The 17,683-nt window shown below is 35.7% G+C and overlaps 2 protein-coding genes across 2 annotated transcripts; one reads left to right on the plus strand and one right to left on the minus strand.

The window, feature by feature from the left end:
• Positions 1 to 79: 79 nt before the first annotated feature.
• LOC110805134 (protein PELOTA 1) lies at positions 80 to 7,818 on the minus strand. The gene is made up of 16 exons (XM_056827806.1): positions 7,563 to 7,818; positions 7,379 to 7,461; positions 6,270 to 6,345; positions 5,772 to 5,846; positions 5,620 to 5,676; positions 5,054 to 5,099; positions 4,837 to 4,912; positions 3,775 to 3,850; positions 3,626 to 3,658; positions 3,469 to 3,537; positions 2,909 to 3,015; positions 2,350 to 2,422; positions 2,201 to 2,239; positions 1,584 to 1,678; positions 957 to 1,063; positions 80 to 526 (listed from the first exon to the last, which is right to left on the minus strand). Exons 1-16 carry the CDS (start codon positions 7,611 to 7,613, stop codon positions 453 to 455), a joined length of 1,137 nt encoding a protein of 378 aa, XP_056683784.1. The 5' UTR covers positions 7,614 to 7,818; the 3' UTR covers positions 80 to 452.
• A 2,148-nt stretch (positions 7,819 to 9,966) lies between these two features.
• Positions 9,967 to 14,924, plus strand: LOC110805115 (uncharacterized). The gene is made up of 4 exons (XM_022010736.2): positions 9,967 to 10,126; positions 11,576 to 13,476; positions 13,575 to 13,699; positions 14,404 to 14,924. Exons 2-4 carry the CDS (start codon positions 11,592 to 11,594, stop codon positions 14,620 to 14,622), a joined length of 2,229 nt encoding a protein of 742 aa, XP_021866428.2. The 5' UTR covers positions 9,967 to 10,126; positions 11,576 to 11,591; the 3' UTR covers positions 14,623 to 14,924.
• Positions 14,925 to 17,683: the final 2,759 nt, after the last annotated feature.

Consider the following 17,683-nt stretch of genomic DNA (forward strand, 5'->3'; position numbering starts at 1 on the left):
CCTACAAATTCAAATTCAATTACAAACATTAAGCATATGGCCTTTCCTACAAATGCATAATACAAATTCAAATTCGACATTTATTACCATCAACCAAACAGGTAAAGATTTTATTTAAACCGAACAAATTACTTTACATGGGATGTTACACGAACGTACATTTCAACCAGAAACTAAAAGATGAATAAAGTAACAACCAAAGAATGTAGTGTTACATGGGATGCTACAATAGAGCATCCGATGAGTTGTTCTTGTATAACTTAACATTACAACACAACAAAAATGAAAGGATGACACTATAATGAATTATGACATAATCCTCAACTATAACTTAACTATATCCACTCCTCAGACTTTGAGTCGTCAAAGGAAAAGGGACCTCTAACAGAGATTGTGATATACAATTTTCAGCAGTACAAAAATGATCTTCCCGAGCGCAGTTCTATTTCCAATCACATTTCAATATCGTCAAGATCAGGGAGAGGGAAGCGGAGAATTGCTGCAACACCAGTCAGCTGTGCCAATTCTGCATCCACACCACCATTATTGTTAACACTTTCTATCAGACACACACAGGCAAATAAATAGAAAGATATATAGGAGGTGACAAGAGTAGTGGCGGATCTTGAACCGTTTAATTAGGGGGTAATCACATTTTTTATAAATGATTCCATTAATGTGTCTAGCTCAGTGTTACCTAATTCTCTGATCAACCCACGAACTGTGTACCGAAAAAGCGAATTATAACATGAAAATGGTACACTTTTGGTCTAATTTAGCAAATTACGTAGCGAATTGCGTACCAGACTATCCGTACCCAGTCTCATACTAGCGAATCAGGTAACAGTGGTCTAGCTTAATTCATGTGTTTAAGAGGGACAAACTGATCCACTGGACTCCGATTTAGAAAATTATTACTTCATAGTATATACATGTAGATGGGTAGAAGTACTTACGCTCCCCTGAGACATGCATGGACGAGAATATATGAACACTTCCTCCAGAAGCTTTGATTGAACCGATCAGGTTGACATACTTTTTCCGTGTTGCAATGTCAGCATTCCTGATGACCAATTCAAAAGAATTACAGACTGTACAATTACTAATTAAAAATAACTTGCATGTAAGAATGGGCCAAGGAAGAGAACACCACCAAGACAAACATAAATAAACATGTTGAGAAAGAGGGGTATGGATCTTTTGCTGGCATGCAATTGATTTCTACTATCACTTCAAACCGAATTTTGAAACCAAACATCTCAGGAGAGTAAATGGGGGGCTAACAGGTGAGATCAAATGTACATCCAGCTTTTGCCTAACACGTGAAATCTTGAGGTGCAATTGTTTGGGACAAACTTTGTGGAAAACTTTATAACAGACACATTGAATTATGTGTTGTCAAACACATAGGAATATACCTTTACACATGAAGAATAAGAGTTATGTGTTCTTAATTCACATATTAACATATGCATAAATAAGATATCCACCGTAAAAGAAAAACGAGATAATCTCCTGATGAGCAGTAACACTACAGAATCCCTCAAATTGATTTATTACTAAACAAAGTTCAAGAGAAGCACCTGAACTGTTCATCTGTGATGAGCAGTGTTTGAATAGCCATTCTCTCATGTGCAACTTCTACATGCTTAGGACCATAACATGCACGAGCTGGATCCTACATTAAACCAAAAAACATTTAACATAGTTCATAATAATTCATATACAGCAAGAACTCAGTATAAGACAAGAAACAGACAACAACAACAACAGCAATCTCAAATCCTTATACCAATAGGAGGTGCATCAAAATTAAAAAGAAACAGACAGCAAGGAAAAACTGGTAAATCAAAGATATCAAAACTGTTCAATGGCCTACTTCTACAAGCCAAGGTCCTGATTTACGAATGCCAGGGAAATTGGTACTACTATGCCAACAGCTGAATGATGTCATTAGATTACGTTCAGGGCCTTCAGTCCCTCATAACTGCCCTTTCATATGAATTTAGTTTTGCCTTAGCAATAATTTCATTAATATATGATGCCAACAGACAGCTGGATGATGTCATTAGATTAAGTCCAGGCCTCTAAATGTCTAAGAGGAACCATAGATTACGCCATGCATAATAACTGCAAATAAATCTTGGTAACAAGCATATTGTTAGCAAGTCAAACATACATCTCAAGATTAGAACCTGACATTTGATAACATGTTGAAGAAGTCCTCAAGCGCACGGACCTGAATCAAAGAAGCAAAGTCAGTAAACACTTCAACAACCTACTGAGAAAAATGACAAGCAGAAAAAAAATGGTAAAAAGTAAAAACAAATAAAAATTGAAGTTAGTAACCTCCCGAGCTGCTTTTGTATCCTTTATCATACTCATTACATTTGGCGCATCCAGAACCTCCCTCAAGCTATGTCTGTTTAGAAGAGACATCAGAAAATCTATTAAATAAAACATTAAACCAATTCACCAAGACCAATGTTTCTTTAAGAAACAAGGGTAAAGACCCCTGGACATAGAAAACAACAGACATACAGTACAAGAGCTAACACAATTTTATCACAAACTGAGTGCCAGTATAAAACTCGTTTATTCTCGAGATGCTAAAATAACCAAGTGGATATAATGTTTTGAGATAAAACTATCCAGTAAAAAGGAAGAGATTCCGCAAACAGAAAAATGTTATGGAGTATCAGATAAAAGGTTCAGGACCTTCAAGTTCAACTAGAAGAACAACCTTGTTAATGTATCCAATCTTTTCAATGGGAAGATTTATAGTTTAAAGTTGCTATCAATAGGAGAGTAAGAGGTGTGCTAACAGAAGATAACATCCAGAAGCACTAACAATAATTTCTCAGTAAACAGAAGTAATCAATCATATAAAACAAGTAAAATGTCATACTTGTATCCTGAAGTTGTATGCACAAGAACTATGCGTGACTTGTTCTCTATAATAGATCTCAGCTGTTTCCTTTCAGCTTCCAGCAACAAATGACGATAAAATTGGTCCTACATGAAAGTACAAGAGCCTCCTAATCAATTTAAATAAAGAATGATTCTACATCACAGAATTAACATTTCACAAAAGAAACTTATTGACCCCAAAATCCAAACATCAAAACTAAAACGACCATCAGCCAAATCCTTTTCAAACTGTTCGCAGAACCTTCTTAACTTTGAACTTAAGAGAAGAGTTCTATCATATGTAATAAACCTGAATCCCATGCAAAACAGTTGTGGATGGATCACTATGCTCTAAGATAAATCCAATTTTGGTTAACATGCTTATACTCTAATAACTCAAAGTCTCAAACCATGATGTTCAAGTAGTGAACATTTATAATGTCCCAAGAACACTCAACTTCCAAAAACAGAAATTAAAACCTAATCAAACGTCTGTAATTGCCTCTCTTAAGAACCAACATATGATCTCTACCAAACATGAAATAAAACAAATCTAACCTTAGTGAACCCGGGGCTTGCAATGACAGCACATCGGACAACATTGAAATCAACATATTTCAGGAAAGCCTGTGACACAAGCATTAAAATGTCACTTTAGTCACAAGCTAAAAATACATGAAATCACTAGAATTGAGAAGGAATAAATGTAAATAACCTGTAGAACATTCTCAAAAAACTTTTTTAAGGCCTGTAGGGAGAAAAGAAGGGGAAATCAAGTCAGTTCACACTTGTAAAACCTTAATACCTCATCAACTGCAGCAGTGCATGATATCGTATCTTAAAAATTGTATTTAAAACACATACAGATTCATATCCAGCAATAGCAGGTCCATGTTTTCGAGGAATGGATACTTCTATCCGAGAACGAGTAAGGGTTACACTGTCAACACAAGTGAAATATATCCATGAAGTCAGCTAGTTAGAAAATTTCATAATAGGAAAGCAGATATCAAGATTTATAAGAAACAATTGCGGGTAGACCGGTAGAGTACTGCCAGATGATACATCAAGAAGTGAATTTTGTACAAGTCCATGCAAACATAATATAGTAGATAAACCTTTTATACAGTGACGTGCAGAAAGAGAAGTAAAAAAATAAAAATAAAATTACAGGAACTTCACAAAAACCCATTTAAAAAAACATTCAGATTGAAATTGACGTCTAGTCGTCTAAGCAGGGGCAATTCTATCTTGACCAGAGTTACCTAATTCTCTAATCACCCCAAGAACCGCGAACCAAAGAAACGAATTATAACATGAAAATGGTACAATTTTGGTCTAACTTAGCAAATTAGGTAGCAAATTGCGTACTCGTACCCAGTCTCATACTAGCGAATCAGGTAACAGTGATCTTGACCTCACAGAGAGGAAATGGAATTCCCTCACGGACTCAACCAAAACAGCCACAGGAAGAAAGATTTCCTTGCCGGTAGAAAAAGGGTGGAAAATCCCATAATGCGCAACAAAGTATAGATTATCACAATGAAAAGCCAAGGAAATCGTAACCAGCAAAGCCAAAAACCTACTTCGATTTATCTACTCTAGTTAGTTTAGTTCTTCCCTAGCAGCTGAAGCCCCAAATCTTTCTCTCTTAGAGTCAACTCTTTCACTACTTCTTGCTTAGTGATAAAAAAAAGTTAAAAAAATATGAATGCCACAGAGAGACTCAATTCCAGTAGAAATCCATTCACAAATAAATGACAGCATTCAAAAGGAAGATAGCCCAATCTCCTAGATCAAACATATTTGTGACTTTGTTGTGTTGAAAGAGATGCAGCAAGAGATAAGAGAAGTTGATTGAATTAGTTAACCTTTACATGCTTCAAATGATGGAGTGAAAAAGTAATGATATGCTACTAACTATACCTTTTACCAACCAAAAGCAAATGTGCCAATCCCTCTTGCATTAATATCACAACCAGATCAGCACTTGCAGCAGGATCTGTATAGAGCAGAATCAGCAGATACATAAAATTAGACATACAACGTCGCTAGCAATGGGCCAAATAATGAAATATGATTTCAGCACAACGGGACATACACAGTTTTTTTATAAAAAAAAACAATTATCAAAATATTATACCTGCTGCTTGATAGAGCATATCCAACGCCAAGTTGTCCCAGATATCCTTTAATATCAAGAAAACATAATCAACATGAGCAGGGAAACGAATATGAGAGGCATGACAACATTTCCAAATTAATCTATTTAATCAGTTATAGATTAACTGCCCACTGAACTAGTGACGCACTTAAATACCCTCCCACAAAAAGAAAGAAATGTGAAGTAATCAAATAAAATTCTGTATGAAAGTAATTAGGGAAGGGAAAGTGCCAGACACAATTTCTTGAAAATTCTTTTCTTTCCATTAAGAGATTAATATATGTCGAGGAGTGAAATTTTCCAAAGCTTCAAAGTTCAAAGATTGATGCATGTCAATAGAAATGATAAACAGAAAAGTAGTCTATGTGGCTTCTTTATAGATAAGGACTGCTCTACTAATCTCCTTGACACAAGCATAGATATAGTATCAACCTATAAAATGATAGGTCTGCCCCACCCCCAGCCCCCCCAAAACAATAGATTCTGCTTACACCACTTTAACTTTTAAGCAAAATGTTTCTGAACAGATTAAAATTATAGCATACCTTCCTCAGCACAAAAGGTCGATGCAGCTCAAGTTCCAGTGTATGAAACGCACCTATCTACAATAAAAAGCAAAAGAATTCAGCAAACCGTCAGAAGTAAAACATTACAATGCACGTGAAACATTGTTAATAGGCCCTCTTGCAGGTGGTACCTTCACGTGGTCATTTTCCAGAGTGTTTTTTCCGCGTATACGTAAGACTGAACCTTCTTTTTCATATTCCACAGCCTGCGCATATTAAGAGAAGTAAGGCAATCTCAGAATTATGAAGATCGAAAGCCTCACTGGTTCAATATTTTTTTTCCTTTCAATCTCCTATGTCAATTCAGGTTAGCCGACCCCAAATCATTTTGGGATTAAGGCTTTGTTGTTGTTGTTGTTGTTGTTGTTGTTGACATGTAACTCTAACTAGATCGTCTTAGCATATATAGACCCTTTTACAAACCACATAGGTCTTGCTTAAGAAGAGGCAAATATTTAATGGTGCAGATTTCTGTCAATACAATGTGTTTCAAGGGAATGAACAGAAAGGGGTAAGTGAAAAATCATCATAGACAAAGCAACCCCTCCCCCCATCCCCTCAACCCTTTTTCTCACTTTCCACCCTGACCTCAAAGCAGGAACAATGTCAAGTAATGAAAGGTTTATTACCTCCACTACGATTTCTAGCCTAAGTTTCACTCGCTCTGCATCTCTTCCTCCAGAAGCAGCCTCTCTCATAACTTTCCTGAAAAATCAAACAGCCGTGTCACTATGAGAAATCATGCTGTCATAAAACTCATAATCATCATACTGCTTCCCTACAAATTCACAAGTTTCTTCAAACACGGCATTAGTCAATCAAGCTTGTTGGGAAAACAGTAAAGACCCTTGCAAAGTTGCAATGCAGAAGCTTGGCAATATACATTTCCTACTTAAAGCAAGTCTGATAGTGAGCTACAAGGTATTGTAGTTTGGCTTGCCACATTAGATTTTCAAGCTACAACACCTTGTAGCTCACTAAGATGAGCATATAAAAGGAAATGGCTAATATATTATTGGGGGAAAAAGAAATATAAATCACCCAACAGTTGTATTGTCAACAAGTCAAAATTAGATCAAGCAGCCACTTACATGTTTTGTACCTTACCTTTTCTTCTTAAAGTACTAAGAAAATCAAGATTTTCATAGGCCTGGGTTAAAGGCCACACATTTTAAACCAACTCTGCCTTCAGGCAAGAGCCTCAAAGATGCTTCTCTTTGATTGTTCCATTCAACTATAATTAATACTCCCTCCATCACAAAACAATAAGCCAAACTTGATCAGGGGAAATGTCTAAGGAATTGAACTTAAATATCAGAATTCACAGCTACCTTCAGTAGTTACACATTTAACTCCGCGTCTTCGCCATGTCAAAAAAGTAGTAGTTCCTAGGAATTCTAAGATAAGGGTAATATTTAGGGCAATATAGAAGAGTGCAAAGTTTAGTTTTCTGAATCTTGTGCCATACTGTTTAGGAATAGAGCAATGAATTATCACTCCTACTATGATAATTTCCAGGCATAATATGTAACAAAATAAATTCCGAGTCGGGATGTTCAGCCTGCCCAAATCAATTAGGGTTCTCAAATACCCAAAAAATTATTGTGACTAAAATCCCCAAATAATGGAATATCAATTTTGACACATACACATTACATTCAACTATTAAATCAACTAAAAAGAACCTGATAAATTGAAATAAAATCAACACCCTAATGCAAATTGAGTCGGGTTATACCTAACAGTGACGGCAAGAACAGAATCACCTTCGGCAATCAAATTGTAAGCAATCCACATATCATCCGCTTCATCCGGAATCATCTGTTAAATTCGACATTGCACAAGTTCAAAACCCCGAATTTCACCAAATTTAACAGCAAAAATACTTGAAATTAACAACCAATCACTCAAAAGAATCTCACCTTGATACTGCCAGGGCCGCCGTGAACGTAATCCCGACGGACGATCTTCATAGTGATAATATGGTTTGATTTTCTCTCTCCTCGTCTTGATTAATCGGGGTTTAGGGAAGAATAAGACGAGGGAAAACAGAGGGATTTTGGAATTGCAGAAACAGAGTTGAGAATAGGTGGATGAAGAAAGCCCGAGTTCTCCCTTGGGAGTTCGGATCTTCTCCAATTTTCTCTCTCCTCCTTTTTCCAAGAAAAGAAAGATACTTTGGAATATCTTTGGTTTGGTTTTATTCTATATACCTTCTCTAAAATGTAAATGGAAATCGGATTCCTACTTATGACTTATTATACACGAACCTTAAATTGTACGGAGTAACCATTAAACCAATCCATACTGATAAGTAATTGGTGGTTAGATGTTTGTTGTTTGCGTTAATGATTTTGTGTCATTGTTCAATAATGCTTGATAAAAATTAGTCTTTGATTGAAGTGTTTGTGAAAGTTCATTTACTTACTAAGCTCAAATTGGATTCGATTATTAGGTGACAGGAATTAATATTTTGTTTGTTAGCTAATCATATAGCGTTGTTAATTAGTTTTATGAAGTATAACCATGTCTGGTAAGATCATTCGCCAATATGAGAATGTTCATTATCGGTTTTTATTTTTGTTGCTCATTGTTGTTGGAGTGAAGTTTCACAATTAAAATGGAGCTCTACATGTAGAAGGTGGTTCAATCGGGTGTGGCGAGAAGAACCATAATGTCGAACTGAATGGTGTCGCCAGATTGGATTCGAATTGCATTATGAAACTTCATTGTTCTTTATCTCTTTCTTGATTCCTTATAACAACTAGCTACTTCGTATATATATGTATCTTACTTCATACTAAATGAATGTCATCTATAATTTATGTTAGTTATGTTCAAGGTTGATTCCTTCTTGATTGTGAGATTTCAAATTTTATAACTCTTTGAAATTAATTTTCCTTACTTATCTCTTCGTGTTATTTGCTTGGGATTCTAGAGACATGATACAAAAAGGGGTCATGTCGGGCTTCAACACAAAAACTTATTTTCAAATCTGCAAAATTGGTTGTGATGTTCCACTGAATCGAAGTTTCATGACCCTTTTTGGTTTGGGCATTGACTTTAAGTGTAGAAAAACATTTTATGGGTTGTCCAAACCCACATATTTTCGTTCGGGTCAAATCACTTTTACACTCTTCTTCTTTCCCGTTTATTTATTATAATATGAGATTATTCATGAGTATACAATTGCATTATATTGAAAAAGATTGACTAGAAGAGTGGTAGATGAAGAAAATGATATATTGTAAAGCTAATCACGTTTTCTTTAAAGACCGTGACCAACCTTGTCGAAAAAAATAAAGTAAGAAAACATCTTGTCTAAAAATGGATCTATATCTTAATAAGCCGAAGTCGAATGTCTAAAAAAAACATATAATCTGCAACTTGAATTGCTTCCAGATATATATGTTGAGACTGGACAGAGTCGAATGACTGGAGTAGTTTTTTATAATGTATGTGTATACACTATAATACACTTCGTATATAGTACTATAAGAGTATTAGGACATGGGTCATTTTAGCCCACACTTGTACGGGTTAAAAACTAGCCACGTTAAAACGGGAGAATTAGAGCTGACAAAAATTGACTCAACCCACCAACCCAACTCGAACCCAACTCAATAATAAAGGGTTGGGTCAAGATTTTCAACCCGTTTAATTAAATGGGTCAACCCAATCCAACCCAACCCGTTTAATTAAATGGGTTGGGTTAGGTTGAAATTTTTAACCCGAAAACAACTTGTCTAACCCGTTTAAGTTCAAACAAGTATGTAATATAGATATGTAGAATGTTATTTGAATGATTTTATATCACATTTTTCTTTCAACATTGAATAATTATTTGACGTTTGATTCATGTTAAATACATATTGAAGTATTACTTTTGCTATGAGATTGCCACACAAAAATTACCTCGCAATTCTATAATCAAGTCAACTTACACTTAAAAATGGGGGAAAAAAAAACGGGTCAATTTCAGGTCAACCCCTTTATAGTTGGGTTGGGTTAAAAATCTCAGCCGTTTAATTAAACGGATCGAATTAGGTTGGAAAAATCTCAACCCGATTAAAAATGGATCGACCTGATATCGATCCGACCCGACCCAACCCAACCCAACCCAACCCGACCCAGCCCACTACCGAATGCAAGGTAAGCAGTTGCGCGCCCATCTTGCCCATGTCCTGCTAAATTGCTAATCCTTTGAATCTGCATGTTGCATGCATTTACCTTTCTCTCTCTTCTCTTCCCGCCTCCACCTGTCCCTCTCTCCTTACCTACACGTGTCTCCTTCAATTCGTCTCATCACCCTTGATCATTATCCCTCGCCTCCAAAATGAATCTCTCTGAAACATTATCATCATCTTCTTCGAATCATCACAAAACCCTATCTAAAACCTTGCGTAAATTCTCTACAAATTACAAAGCTTTAGATTTTCATTTCCTGTTAAATTACATGGGATCAAGCCTACCCATGTAATTTCAGGTACGTTTCTTCTCATTTTTATGCTTAATTTCTTATTTTTTTTTTCAATTTTTGATTGTGTTTTAATTATGTACAATTATTAGGGAAAGATTGATGTTTATTCGGGATTTTCTAGTGCTTTTTTGTTTGGATTGATTCCTTTTCATTGCTTTCCTATATACGAAGTATATGAGAATTATTGATCAGAATTGCTATTATATATGTTAGTGTTGCTGTACTCGTAGCGAATTGTTTTAGATTGACTCGTGTTACTTCGATCACTGTTGGAACTTTTGAGCCACAAACGAAAAATGATGTAGTCGAGATTTGATCTTAACTAATCTAGTTGACATCGGAAAACTTAATATTAATTTAGGACCCTTCCATGTAGGTGTTTTAAGTGCGTTTTTGAGGTTGTTGCTAAAAAGTTTTGCAAACTAATATAGTTGACATCTAGAGAAAAAAATGAACATTAGTGAATGATTCTTCCTTTTAAGTGTGTTTTTGAGATGGTTAACATAGTAACATTAGTGAATGATACTTCTTTTAAGTGTGTTTTTGAGGTGGTTGCTATATACTTTTACAAACTAATCTAGTTGACATCTATCTAGAGAAGTTGAGGTTCCGTTCTATTCGACTTATTTTGCTGTCTGAACTTTTCTGAAATTATCTGAACTTATTTGTCTGAAACAAGTCAAGTAAGTTGAACATAATAGGGCCTAACATTAGTGAATGATCCTTACAGTTTTTAAGTGCGCTTTTGGAGGTTGTTGCTAAAGACTTTAGTAATCTAGTTGACATCTAGAGAAAACATTAGTGAATGATCCTTCCGGAGTTCCGCTTAAGTGTGTTTTTGAGGTTGTTTCTAAAGAATTCTAAAAGCTAATCTAGTTGACAAGTAGATAATTATCATCCGTGTACGATCCTTCCGCTTAAGTGCGTTTTTAAGGTTGTTGCTTAAGGTTTTTACAATCTAATGTAGCTGACTTCTAGAGTAACATTAGTGTACGACCCTTCCGTTTAAGTGCGTTTTTGAGGTTTGTTGATGCGTTTTTGAGGTTTGTTGATGCACATTATAAAAAACATTTGATACTTGTTGTATTGTTATGGGTTTAAGGAACAAGAAAACTTGCCCAGGTCCACAAATGCAGATGGTTAGTGAAAAGTGGAACAAATATGAATCATATTTGCAGTCGTGACACGTAAATGCGCAAGTACATTTTGTTTTGCAAAGTAGGAAAATTTGAAGAGTTCGATTAACTAGTCGTAGAACATTCAAATTTGTTATCATGGAATCTTTCTGCATGCATAAATTAGCATAGTAGGCCAATATACGGTTGAGTATTGGCCTTGAATATGCTGCATTTGTAGCTTCCAAATAAAATATGTTGCATTCGTCCGCGGTGCACTTTGCCAAATTATACCTCTATATAGCTAGATTTCATTGAATTGTTAAACTTCCTTTTTCAGGATAGGGCCTCACAGGATGGAAGAAATCGAAGAAATTGATCCTGGTGATGAAGAGTGCTGGCAGATGGTGGAGTTCGAGGATTACTCAAAATCCGATGTGAGCAATGGCAAGTTAAGTTGGATATGGAGAAACGGGGTGAATTTGGGAAAGAAAATGGTGGTGACGGGTGTTGTGGTCTCATCTGCATCCTTTTTTCTTCCCCCTCTTGTAGCTTTATCTGCTATAGGGTTCGCCTTCTCTGTTCCTGCTGGCTTTGTGATTATCAGCTACGCATGTGGTGAGAAGCTTTTGGACACTTTGCTGCCAATGCCTTTGCCAACTCCTTATGAAGAATACGAGCCAATGTATAGTGATGAGTTGGTAGAGTACGTGGTTGACAGAGTTGAGATTGACGAGGGATATGAAGAAGAAGAAAAGGAATTTGAAGAGGATACTAGAAAGGGAATAGAAATGAGGATCGACGTGTCTGAAGAAATTAATAAAGAAAACAGTGATCATGTACAAGGTAGAAGGTTGTCAGAAATGAGTGAGATTGTTGAAGAAGGGGTGTATGAGGAAGATGATGTTGGGGAATGTATGGAGGATGAGGATCAGCATTTAGATTCTAAAATAATTCCTGATATACTTGAAGGGATCGAAGAGGCAGAGAATGAGATTTCCTTGATGAAGAAGGAAGATGGTGGGATTCCACGAGATTCGTTAAGCGCATTTTCGGTAGAGGCTCAAGAAAGTGGAGAGAATGAGAACAATGTTGAACAAGCAAGGGAAGACTTGGCCTTTGTAGGTGGGGAGAATGAGAATAATGTTGAAGTAAGGTATGAGGAAGATGTTGGGGAGCAAATAGTTCCTGATATACTAGAAGAAATCAAAGGGGCAGAGAATGATGTTTCTTTAATGGAGAAGGAAGAGGTTGTGGTTCCATTAAGGGAAGTTGTTGTGGAGAGTCAAGTAGGTGGTGAGGATGAGAACAATGTTGAACAAATAACGGAAGACTCGTCTTTCTTAGGCGGGGAATATGCGAACAATGTCGAAGTAGTAACAGAAGAAGACATGGTTTTTGTAGGTGAGGAGGATGAGAACAATGTTGAACAAGTAGCGGGGTATGAGGAAGATGATGAGGAGCATCCTCAAAAAACAGAAGTTCTTCCCGATGTATTAGAAGGGATTGTAGAGACAGAAAATCAGTTTCCTTTAGTAGATGGGGAGAATGTGAACAATGTTGAACAAGTAGCGGGGTATGAGGAAGATGTCGAGGAGCAACCTCAAAAAACAGAAATCCTTCCCGATGTATTAGAAGGGATTGTAGAGACAGAAAATCAGTTTCCTTTAGTAGAGGGGAAGAATGTGAACAATGTTGAACAAGTAACGGAAGAAATTGCCTTTGTACCAACAAGAGACGGAACAGAAGAGGATGAGTATAGGGGAAATGTTGCTGGCTTAGACGAGGAAAAACTAAGAAGCGAGACAACAGGATTGATTGAAAAAATGAGGGATGAGGGTATAAATGACCAGAAGAAAACAAAAGAAAGTCCAGCAAAGGTAACACCTGAAGAAAATGAGATAGGAGACAAGAACCTTATTGTCATTCCTGAAGAAACTGAGCCAGCAATTGATGATAAGGGGGTGATAAATAGCTTCGAAAGTGACGCGAATTCTGAGTATTTAAGTTTTGAAGAGGATGAGAGTGGATTAATGCATGAGGAGCCAAAATCTGCTGTACAAAATCAGTTAATGGTAAATGTGAAGATAGATGGTGATCATACTGTCACTGATATTCACCAAGGGAGCAGTGCAGATAAGCTAGGGACTTTGCTTCTTCCCAAAGGTAGGGAAACAGCTGATGTAAGTGGTACAGTGGAACCCGATCAAGTTGCAGATTCATTTGACAAGAAGTCTGAAGGTAATGTTCTGTACTATTTAGCTTCAGAGGGTCATACTTCTGGTCAATGTTTGATTTTTTTAAGTTGTCGAAATTGAATATGGTTTATTTGTATGTAGGGGATGACCTGTCTTTGAATAATGAGGCTGAAGTGAGTGTTGAGTATCGCGAGGTTTTGATTGTATCCTCATTGTCTGTGTCAGAATCTGCATCGGATCAAGGAACTATTTCTTCTTCTGATAAGGTAACAAGTTTTTGCATTTGGCTTATGTTTGCATGAATATATTATATATACAAGTTTTTTTCATCAGTTGAGATTATCTCATAAGCATATTTGAAATTCGCTTTCTCTGTTGGTCTGTAAATTGCTTTGTTGAGACAGTGCTTGAAATCAGGTAGTCTGAACTATTAACGTCATTGCTTCTTCATCTCATGGATGTTGAGCATCTTAGGTATACTTTTATGACTTCTGAATCCATCATATGTGTAAGAAACTAAGAACTAAGAAGCTATCTCCTACAGTGGAAGATCTCAGTCGTTCATTTCTGTGATTTTAGGCCGTTGACTATACGTTAAATAATGATGTTCCTCTCTGAAAATGACAAGATGTACTTCAGGAGTTTTCATCTAGAAAAATATGCTATTTTTATACCTAATTACCTTTAATAAGTTAGCCTCCCAGTCTATATTGTGACTGTGAGTAAGCTCCATCTTCGATGAATTTATCTGTTTAGAAATTTATCTGTTATGAACTTAAGATTGAAAGATCTAAACCTTCCTCTTATAATTTTCAACCCCCGTGGGCCCGTGTATATGGATTATATAGGGTAGTGTCGTATCTTGTTTCTAACAAACTGCTCAATACAAACTGGAATCAGACAAGACGTGCTGAATTAAGGACATTTGCATTCTTGTTGAGTGCTTGCATAATTCTTGGACTTTTTGCAGGTAAAACCAGATGAGGAGAAGATATGGGAGCAAATCAATGCAATGCGAACCATTGTAGGGTACAAGAACACACCTAACCCTTCATGTGAAGAGGAACTGAAAGCTCTTTACGCGTTTACTGGGGTCGAGCCACCAGCAGCCTCGTGCAAGGGCCCTGTTGATCTTGCAGATATCAACGAAAAGCTTCACTTTTTTATGTCGATCGTCGGTGTCAAGTAAATTGTTCTACTATTTAATTAGCCAGTTAGTTGAACATTTTCCTTTTTGGAGTAATAGTTTGTTTATTGTTATGGACTTTAGAATATCCTTGTGCAGCACAAGAGTTATGTGTAGATTTGGTTTGTTGTTATTTTAGTTTTGCTTTTGTGTTTTTATAGGAAGATAAGTAGACTCACATTGTTATTTAAGCAGGAAGTGCATGTGTTTTGTTAGCTAAAGCAAGCTCTATATAACAACTTTACTTGCTGCAGAATACTCTGTGTAAAGATCAGTATTGTATTATTATCTGCTGATTTTTCGCCTTTCGGTTGCTTATATTTTCGAAAGCCAACCACAGAATGTTCATTTTGTAAATGCAGCAAAGATGTCACATGAAATTTTGTTTGTTCGAGACTTGTACGTCTTCAGGAATTAAAGTGAAGAGCCTTTTAGCTAGTTTATAGCAGAGTTGCAGGGATAGCCAAATCACACATTGTACAAATTATAGCTCAAATAAATATAGCGTCAAATAAATTAATTATTTAAATTAAATATTATAGGGAGCTACAAATTATTGTAGCCCACCAATGTGATAATTTGTAGTTTTAATCAATTGCAGTTAGAAAGTTGATGTGGCAAATGTAGCTATAACATCTTGTAACTCACCATCAGAGTTGCTCTAAACGGTTGGTTACATTAATTTTTAGTTTCCTATAATATTTGCAATCAGTTCCTTAAGCGTGTGATAGAAATCTTTTCACTAGCGATTGGCTGCTTGTTTAATTTTTTTTTCTTTTTATAAGTAAATCTTTTCTTTTTATCACTACAAAGTAGACTCGAACGACGGGTTAGATCGGGTTCGGGACAGACTGCGGTCTAAAAATTCAGCTCATTATGTCGGGCTATTCAGACTGTTTTCGTATTGGAATTAACTAATTTGTAGAATTAAGTTGCCAAATATCCGCCCAAAAAATTATGAAAAAGGGGTTGGACCGGGCAAAATAGCATGCCTTGTTATAAATATATTGTATTGTGGATGCCCATTATATCCCTGACATCATTATCCTATATAATATATGTATATGTACACATTATGGTGAGGAGAATAAGATGATAACCGCCTGTTTTCTCTCTTCCCCTCTCCCCCTTTCTCCCTAATTTATAACACGTTATGAGCACCAACTCTAACCAATTGAGGCAACGAAAATTGTCAATAACATATGGGTATGAATCGGAGCATATGCAGTCTGTTTGCGGCGTGTTTCGTAGGACAAAAAGGGTGTCTCTTTGGCGAAATTAAATTGCCGACCATGGAGAAATCTACAGATTTGTAGAGAAATAAAGAACCTTAAGATCGGTAAATTGTTAAAATTTTATCCTTAATATTTTAATATATATGTGTTTGTCTGTTTGATTTCTAAATAGGTGTTCAAATAAGGAAAGCAAAGAAAAGAAGGGCAGTTATGCCGTGTAAATGTTACGGAGTAGATAATGCTTCTGCAAATTATAAGAAAATACAACAAAACATGAAATCGATGATGGCTGATGTTGCGTATTTTACGGCGACACCAGTTGTTTGGCTATCTAGACCTCAACGGCTCTACATCGAAGGAAAGTCTTCTCAATTTATTTGATTATTCTTATTTGAGTTACCATATTAGTGTGAATATTGAAGCAATGAGTCAATTGTCTATATCATGCATGAAGAATTTTCTGTGATGGTAAACACCAAAAGAGATAAGACCTAAAAGAAATATGTGTACACTTCGTATATAACCATCTCATTAATTCTATATTTAAACTAGTACTAATACTAGTATACCGTTTTGCATGCATAGAGTTGGATACATGTTTCTCTAAGTTGAATTTCTTATGCCCTAGACATATCTATATCGAGAATATGTTTAGAGAGTTGTATTTCTAAATTGAAGGAAAATGGTTACTTTTGTCCAATTGTTTGAGTATGATACAATCCTCAGAATTATATGCAACGTTCTGAATTCATAGTGTAAGAGGATGCAAAAGTTAGATTGTTAACTGGTTTCTTGTAATCCTTTATTCCGTACGGTGTGATACGGGGTATTAATGAGACCCTTTAGGCATACAACTTTTGCTCTTATTCCAAATGAATAATGCCAACACTATTATGTAATTTATTATCGATGTGTTGATTGAATTCAATTATAGATTGTATTATATACCTAAATGAAGTTGAGTGATTGGATTGATGTGTAAATTGAAAATGTAATTCTCGTATACGTGGACCTGAAGCTCCTTAAACTTATGAAGGACCCGAAACCCTTAAGAATAATAGGAAGACATGTACATGACCTAAAATGTCTAATATTTTCTTATAGTTTGTTGACTAGATTATCCACCATTCACAGGACTAATGTGATCTCATAAGCGCAATGTCATGAAAAAAGAATGTAAAAAATAAAATAATATTGAATAGCTTATATATTGTCTTTTGGGTGGATATTCTTGATACCAAACTATGGCTGAGAATTGGTGATTCGTAGCTAACTAGATTTACAAGCTCCTTCCCAGAAGTGAATGGGAAATTTCATATTTGAAAGAATAATAATTATGTTTGCATGATGTTCTTTTATATAATTCACAGAAAAGTTCATAAGAATTGCAAACATGAGTACATAATATCTATTTGAGCAAGAAATAGTTTTATGAGTTTAAGAAATTGAGCATGACAGTGTGAGCAACTCATTTGAAAATGTATTCATTATATGCCCATACTTTTAAGAATTTTCAATATAAATTTTTATATAATTGGGCAAGAGAAACAAGTAAGAGTTTTATAAGAATAATTTTACTTTGCTTGATACATGACATTGCCAAAGGAATTTATGGCATAAAAGGTGCAAGAGTTCTAAAGGTTGTTAGATTAATGTTGTACCCCCACATGCAAGTATCAGGGGGAGATAGCTTTTAAGTTTACAAAATAGTGGTATGTTGATTAAAATGATACATGAATGTTAAATGTGGTACAAGTTTTGTTCATAAATCGTTGACTATTTTTATGAACACGAGTACAAGTTTATGATATTCACTACAAAATTATGGA

The sequence above is a fragment of the Spinacia oleracea genome, chromosome 4 (assembly GCF_020520425.1).
Source record: "Spinacia oleracea cultivar Varoflay chromosome 4, BTI_SOV_V1, whole genome shotgun sequence".
Classification (NCBI taxonomy): domain Eukaryota; kingdom Viridiplantae; phylum Streptophyta; class Magnoliopsida; order Caryophyllales; family Amaranthaceae; genus Spinacia; species Spinacia oleracea.

Excerpts from the sequence above, each read along its gene's own strand:
- LOC110805134 (XM_056827806.1), bottom strand. The coding sequence starts at position 7,613 with ATGAAGATCGTCCGTCGGGATTACGTTCACGGCGGCCCTGGCAGTATC. Across the intron at positions 3,659-3,774 it reads CTATTGCTGGATATGAATCT|GCCTTAAAAAAGTTTTTTGA; the intron begins GTATGTGTTTTA and ends TTCTCCCTACAG. Across the intron at positions 2,240-2,349 it reads ATACAAAAGCAGCTCGGGAG|GTCCGTGCGCTTGAGGACTT; the intron begins GTTACTAACTTC and ends TCTTTGATTCAG.
- LOC110805115 (XM_022010736.2), top strand. The coding sequence starts at position 11,592 with ATGGAAGAAATCGAAGAAATTGATCCTGGTGATGAAGAGTGCTGGCAG. Across the intron at positions 13,477-13,574 it reads ATTTGACAAGAAGTCTGAAG|GGGATGACCTGTCTTTGAAT; the intron begins GTAATGTTCTGT and ends ATTTGTATGTAG. Across the intron at positions 13,700-14,403 it reads CTATTTCTTCTTCTGATAAG|GTAAAACCAGATGAGGAGAA; the intron begins GTAACAAGTTTT and ends GACTTTTTGCAG.